The sequence below is a fragment of the Lactuca sativa genome, chromosome 1 (genome assembly GCF_002870075.4).
Source record: "Lactuca sativa cultivar Salinas chromosome 1, Lsat_Salinas_v11, whole genome shotgun sequence".
NCBI classification, from domain to species: domain Eukaryota; kingdom Viridiplantae; phylum Streptophyta; class Magnoliopsida; order Asterales; family Asteraceae; genus Lactuca; species Lactuca sativa.
Window position 1 is genome coordinate 122,329,085 of NC_056623.2, and position 7,282 is coordinate 122,336,366.

Consider the following 7,282-nt stretch of genomic DNA (forward strand, 5'->3'; position numbering starts at 1 on the left):
ACACCTAAATACCATTATTTTAAAAACCTTTTGAGTTGTAGTTCTTTAATGATAAATAACTAAGTATCATAACTTTTGAATTGTAGTTCTTTTAACGCTAAATAACTAAGTATCATAACTAGCACTTAAGTATCATAAGTAAAAAAGTTTTTGAGAGTGGTGTAATGTTAAATAAATTTTAAGTAGAATTCAAAGAGTTGAAATAATGCGGTTAATCAATTTATATTATATATTAATGTAATTAAATACATATATTAATCGTTAACTACATGAAAACATTTTATTATTATTTTTACCAACATGAGAAAATAGAAAGATAATTATTTATAAATGTGACTATTTTCAAGGGGAAGTAGTTCATGGAAGAGAACTGATTTTAAAATAAAATATTATTAAAAACATATTCATATAATATTATACAAATGTAAATTACGTCATTAATTTATTAAATTCTCTTAAATATTTACAAATTCAATTTTTATCATAGATTTTGGTTTTAATTTATAATTTTGTATAAAATTTATTTTATAATTTTATAAAGTACATTGAAATTTTATTTATGCTTATTGGACTGAATTATTATTTTAATAATATGACTTTTCGATCCTCACTTAATGGTTATTTATCGTTTAAAAGTGTTAATCATGAAATCATAAATTATATCATTTCAAGCCAAAAAAGCAAAAAATGATTCAAAACAATTCATTTATAAAAGGAAATATTAATGTTATATGAAAAGTATGTTTTTTTATTTTTTAGTTTTGATGTATTTATATAATTGTGTTTATTAATTGACTGTTTATATATACTTTATTTCAAAAATATAATTATATTATTGTGTGTGAGTTTTGGGTGAGAAGTTTAGATTGGATCTAAAGTTTTAGGGGGTGTTTGGCTTAGCTTTTTACAGCCAAAAGTCTTTTTTTTAAAAGAAAAAAAACAAAAAGATGTTTGGCAAACTAAGAACTTTTGGAGTTTTAATACAAGAAAAAGTATCTTTTTGGAAAAGTCAGGAAATCCTGACTTTTTGTAACTTTTTGGAAAAGATCTTTTGAGCTTTTAAAAATTAAGCCAAACACCCCCTTAATCTCCATGTGATTTCTCAAAACTTTTAACCATATAATTTACTCTGCTAACATACTCCTAGTTGAAAACGTAAAAAAGAATGAGAACACAAGAGTATTGTGGACCAATCATTTTCTAACTAAAATAAATTAATTTTACAATTACATTAATAAAACATTTAATCAACGCTATTAAGTGATAATTTCATATAATGTTGTAATCTTTTATGCTAATTTTTTAAATAGAATTATGTGTTTTTATTAATATAATTCAAAAATGAACTTTTTATAAAATATAAGATTTATTTGATGTAGCATAGTTATCGACATCTTCATAAAAATAAATTTTAATTGATTTTTTTATTATTGGAGTAAAAAAGTAATTTTTATTAATTTTCTATCAAGATAAAAGGAAAATCAACTTTTTTTCTTGTATGAATCATTTTACAAATGAATAAAAATATACTATTAAATAATACATGGATGATTATACTATGATTAAAGTTATATAGTTATATTAATACACCAATATTCATAACTGATTTAATCACTTCAAAACACATTTCATAAACAAATAGTTTATAACTCTATTAATAAACGAATAACATCTAAAAATTTACAATGTAGTAATCAAGTATTTTTATGTTGAATGTAATAGTTAACTATAATTTTTGTAATCATAATTGAATAAACTATTATCTTTTATCCTTTTTGGTTGTACATTAACACTTCAATATTGAATTCCAGATCGATCTTGATATCTTGATGTTCACTATTTATTGTCAAATACAACATAAATATCAATAACATTAACTTTAAAAATAATAATAATAATAATAATAAAATAAAATCATAAATGAATACACTTCAATAAAATATAAATTAGATTTTTATTCCTATATTTATAGTTATATTCATAAATGAATATATCACTTTAATTATAAATGAATATACCGAAACAAAATATTATATATTTTTTATAAATAGATACTCTTAGCAGCACGCATATTGTTTCACACTAAAAGTATCTAGTGAGATAAAAATTAGCGACTCATTTACTCATAAAGACCATATTGGAATTGAGATTCTCAAACAGAGGAGCATCAAGCATGAACAGACCTTCATGTTTCTGAAAACATGCTCTGAGTAATTGATACCATTGGGTGTTGTAATCAAACCCCCAACTGAATGTTATAAAACCAAAAGCATTTATGGTTTTCTTTAGCCTTATTTGTTCCATGTAAGTGTGAGGAACATATGCACCTGAGCTAATTAATTTGTGATTTCAAGAAAATCAGAAGGAAACATGAAGAAATATATAAACTTTAGCAACATATAAGATACCCAAACATAGGTGCCATTAAGTTGCTCCGACCAATCAGTTTTCACACACATCTTTTCATCCAAGAAATGTTTATTGATACAGTAATATCAGATTCCAAATATCATTTGATTCAGGCCTTTTTCATCCTACTCTGTACCACAGAGGACTAAAAATAAAGACAGCTTTAAGCAATTACCACTACTTGGTTTAGTCCACACACTTGTGAGCTAAAATCATATGATTTCAGAAACTTCCATTAATTACTAATGAGAAGAAAAAAGTTGGCAAAATATTCGTACAAATTTAGAATCTGTAGACTTACAGAATCCTTATGATACTACCATAATCACGAACCATACCTGATACCCACAGCTGTCATCTTTGGAGTTTGTTGCACATGATCAACATGCTTGTTATGGTCTTGATATCTATTTAATTGTCGTGAGAAATATAGGTTCTTATCAGAGATTGAAGAATTCCAATGAAAAGGCAGGACAGCTAGTTATGGGAAAAGGAAAATGATAACACCACAAAAAATACAGTTATTGATGGTCTCCAAAGGTTAATCATCATGTTATCACCAAAACAGGAAAACTTTTGACGTCAAATTGGAAGAGGGATACAAGTTGTACTACCCTCCTGAACATTTGTTAACAAACATTACTTATACTAATAACCATACTTTTTGTACTTAATTGTGTAAAGCATAAGGGTGATGGGAAAGGAGAGGACTTGCCTGTTCTAGTCGCACACCGTTACTGTGAAAGATGATAGGTGGTTGTAAGTTGGCTCAAACAGGTCTCTAAGCTTTGGGCATGACTGAATATGAAGGCGTTCAAGGCAAGGGAGGCGTTGTAAGGCCTCCGAAAGTGAAAGTGATTCCACATCCGTAAAACCATCAAGTTCTAGAGAAGCTAGTGATGATGGAAGAAGAAAAGACGATGAAGTACTGTCATTCCTGACATCTTCTGCCACTGCAAATGACACCACTCCTGAATTTTTGCCACGTAAGATGAGTTCAACTAGAGAGGTTGGAAAATTTTGCAGGCCCCACTCTGACATGGGCTTATTTAAGCATCCGATCGTTAGGCTTCTTAAATTTGGAGGCCAGAAGCCACAAGGAAAGGTGTAATCCAGACTTGGGCAATCAGATATCCTCAGTTCTTCCAAACATGTAAAACTTTCCAAACGCTCATGAAGAAACGAGTTCAGATTATTGCAATTATGGATGTGAAGAGATCTTAGACAAATCAGGGGAAGTAAACCCATGAGGTTGTCACTAATTATTGAGAAGGTCAAGGATTCCATTGAATCACAATTACTTATCACTAACCTCTCAACACCATTTGGACATATAATACTCTTGAGTATGACACAATTATGTACCTCCAGCTTCTGTAAACTCGCAAGGCTGCATGACTCCGATTCGTCTAGCCATAAGTATCTCAATTCATGACAATTATCAAAATGTAGATGTTGAACTGCCACCAGATGTCTTAGATATTGTCCATGTAGTTCAGTAAGTCCTTTAACATTCGACATCCGCAATGCAAAAAGTGATGAAGACAAACCAATCATGCTTCTTAATATTTCTGCGGAACATTCTTCTATATGTAAAGCACGAAGTGATGGTATCGATCCAATTGCCACTTCAACTAGTTTCGGACAACGCTTTATAGAAATCTCACGGAGACGAGGAAACGATCTAGCAGGTTCATCGTCGTTGTTGCCACTAGTTGACCATCTTTGCCAACCTTGCATGTCATCAAATTCCAAAAACTCAAGTGAGGGAAACGCAATGTCACCAAAAGAACTTGTGGGTGCAAATAACTCAAATTCCAAAATCATCACCTCCTTCATCCTTGTAACAATCAATTTCCCAAGTGACTTTAGACGTCCGAGTGTGGGTAAATGTGTACTTGTACAACCACATAATGTGAGCTCTGTTAAGCGATCAAATGAGGGATCGCCCACCCAACTAGGAAATCTTGTTCCCTTGTAATACAAAATCTTCAGGGTTCTCAACTTATGGTGAGGCCTTAGTCTTTCAAGTATTTCGTATTCAACCAACTCATTCCGTGAATCATCAAACACATCACTCCATTCCATCTCCAACACATCAAGACCCTTCTTTTGATATATGTTGGCATCCTGTGCTTGTATTGGGTTTTTCACTTTGTCGAGCCCCTTAATGTAAAGTTGACCTTGAAGATCTGATAATTCCTGAAGCTCAGATAGTTTGAACCCGTCTGCTCCATCAACAATGACCTTGGTTAGAGTTTGTAGACTCGTTAATCCACCAATCCCTAAGGGCATCTTGTTCACCTTTGGAGTATCAGTAATGTCAAGGTGACGCAGGTTTATCAACTTTACAAAACTTTTTGGCAAGCCAGATAACCGATAACAACCGTGAAGCAACAAGCTTTGTAGATTATAAAGGTCACTCACTTGTTCCGGTAAACATGTTATTGCAGTAAAGGAAAAATTGAGATACCGGAGATGCATGAGACGACCAATGGATTGTGGTACCTCTGTGATTTTCGGTGTACGCAGGCTTAGCACCCTTAGATATTGTAGTCCAGGAAGTATATCAGCAAGAACCTTGTCCAATAATCCCTGACATTCCAACCCATCTAACAGCAGTAAGAAAGTGCGCATGTGTCTAGCTCTGTGTAATTCCTTTAGCTTTCTATATGATCCACATCTTGGACCTATAAGTGAAAAGTGACGTGACTTCACACAAGTTCCATTCCTGATGGATACCTCCATCTCATCATCCAATCTAAAGAAACACTCTCCTGCAACACTTGTAGCCAAATCATTTGTCAGGCCGTGCATTGTATATCTTAATTCATCACTTGTTGAATGTTGAAAAAAGGACCTCGACTTTAGCTCTTCAAAATACTGATTACCCAAACTCTCCATTGGCGTGTGGTCATTTAGTTGGGACAAAAATCCTTCTCCCATCCACAGTAGGATTAATTCTTTCTTGTCAAACACATAGCCCTTGGGAAATAAGGCGCAGTATGTAAACAACAGCTTCAAATGTGGAGGGAGATTATAGTAGCTTAGTCTTAGATCCTTGGGAAGAATCTCACTGTTCAACAGCTTCTCCCATTCATCTCCGTTTTTATTTCCCTTCAAGAGCCTACCAAGCGTTTTCAAAGCCAGAGGTAATCCACCACATTTCTTCACAATACCTTCACCATGCAATACAAGTGTTGGATGGTTGTCAAAGTTTCTCTCACCAAGTGCATGTTGAGCAAATAAAGATAGAGCATCTTCATTTGACAAAAGCTTTAAATGGTAAGCTTCATCAGAGTCCATCACCGATGCAACCCTCATATTCCGGGTTGTCACCAAAATTATACTGCCAGATTGCCCTACCACAAGAGGGCTTTTCAGGAGGTCCCACTTAATTTGATCTTCGTTCCAGACATCGTCTAGAACAAGTAGGAACCTTCTGCCACTTAGTCTTTCTTTAAGGGCCACATGAAGCATATCTAGATTAGCAAAATCTCTGTTTTTCCGGGTTATTGCTTGAAATATAGCCTTGCTAATATTAAATACGTCGAGCTGTTCAGAAACACAAACCCATGCCCTGAGTTCAAAGTGATCCATCACACTGTCTTTGTTGTACAAAAATTTGGCAAGAGTAGTTTTGCCTATTCCACCCATACCAATAATAGACACTATGCTGACAGTCCGATCTAATGCTTCATATCCTAACAACTTCTCAAGCAATGCCTCGGAATCCCCTTCCCGACCCATTATTATGTGCTCATCAACCACTGAAGTTTGCTCCAACCGTCTCTGCGTTCTATTTGACCTCTCAACATTCACATTTAAGCCCAGACCAGTTTTCACCTCAGCAAGATCATGCAGTTTGATGGTAATTTCATCTAGCTTAGAGCTCATCCGTTGACCATACATAAGGTTGCGAGGAGTGAAAGTAGTACAACAAGTTGGGATGATCTTTAATACCTTACTCGTTCTTCTCGTGCTAGCAAGAGATTCATGATTCAACTGGCGTCGCATGGCTTCGGTGGCCAAATCATCGAGTACATCGTCTATGTCGTAAGCCAAACCCTGGAGACGGTTCAGCCACAATCGAACAGCTCTCGCTGTTATCTGCTTTTGGCCTGCATCCGCAAGCACAGCTTGGATCAGTGGCAAGGTGTTGTTCCATTTGTTCAGATGAGAAGCGATTCCTTCGGATCGAGCTAGTTTCATGAAGTCACCGGAGATGAGCTTCTCACACAGTACAGTGATGACAGCGCTAACAACGATTTCAGCCATTGCTATTTGGTGAACTGAAGAATGAGGATTGTCCCTTTACTGGAGTTTTGATCTCAGAATGACGATAAATGGAAGATGAAACGTAGGGGTTGACTTTTGAGTTGAGTCTTTGAATCCAGAGATCTATACGACTACATCTCTTGATTGATTGTAAGACCATGGGTTAATTATAAAATTAAATATAAAAGTACAAATATTTAATAACTATACATTTATATTTATAAGATATAAGATATTTATAATAACATAAGAAAAATAATAAATTATTAAAATTAATTTTATTTTATCTTTTAAATTTAAATAAATAAATAAAATAAATTAATAAGTTTTAATTTAATATTTTGAAATAAGAACGCAAGTCCATTATGGAAATTGAAATTCATTTATTACTATATTTATTTTAATTATTACATTAAAATATTATATAAAATTTATTAAAATAGAAAAAACTCATAAAATGACACGTGGAAAAAAGATTAATTCAAAATAACAAAAAAATGACATTTAACAAATTAAATGAGAATGTGACATGTGCTAAAAAAACTTTCGTTTATTATAGTAGATATTTTATGTTTGGATTTTTTTTCGGTATCCC

At 32.9% G+C, this 7,282-nt stretch overlaps 1 protein-coding gene across 2 annotated transcripts; it reads right to left on the reverse strand.

Moving 5' to 3' along the window:
• Positions 1-1,760: 1,760 nt before the first annotated feature.
• LOC111880160 (putative disease resistance RPP13-like protein 1) lies at positions 1,761-6,821 on the reverse strand. 2 transcript variants are annotated; one of them, XR_006192025.2, is made up of 3 exons: positions 3,125-6,821; positions 2,748-2,816; positions 1,761-1,836 (listed from the first exon to the last, which is right to left on the reverse strand). XR_006192025.2 is itself a non-coding variant. In XM_023876563.3 (2 exons), the coding sequence occupies exon 1, from the start codon at positions 6,685-6,687 to the stop codon at positions 3,130-3,132; it is 3,558 nt and encodes a 1,185-aa protein (XP_023732331.1). In that variant the 5' UTR covers positions 6,688-6,821; the 3' UTR covers positions 2,630-2,816; positions 3,125-3,129. The 2 variants fall into 2 exon arrangements, 1 of the variants encoding a protein (XP_023732331.1); XM_023876563.3 differs by lacking the exon at positions 1,761-1,836 and having other exon boundaries at positions 2,630-2,816.
• Between the last annotated feature and the right edge of the window lie 461 nt (positions 6,822-7,282).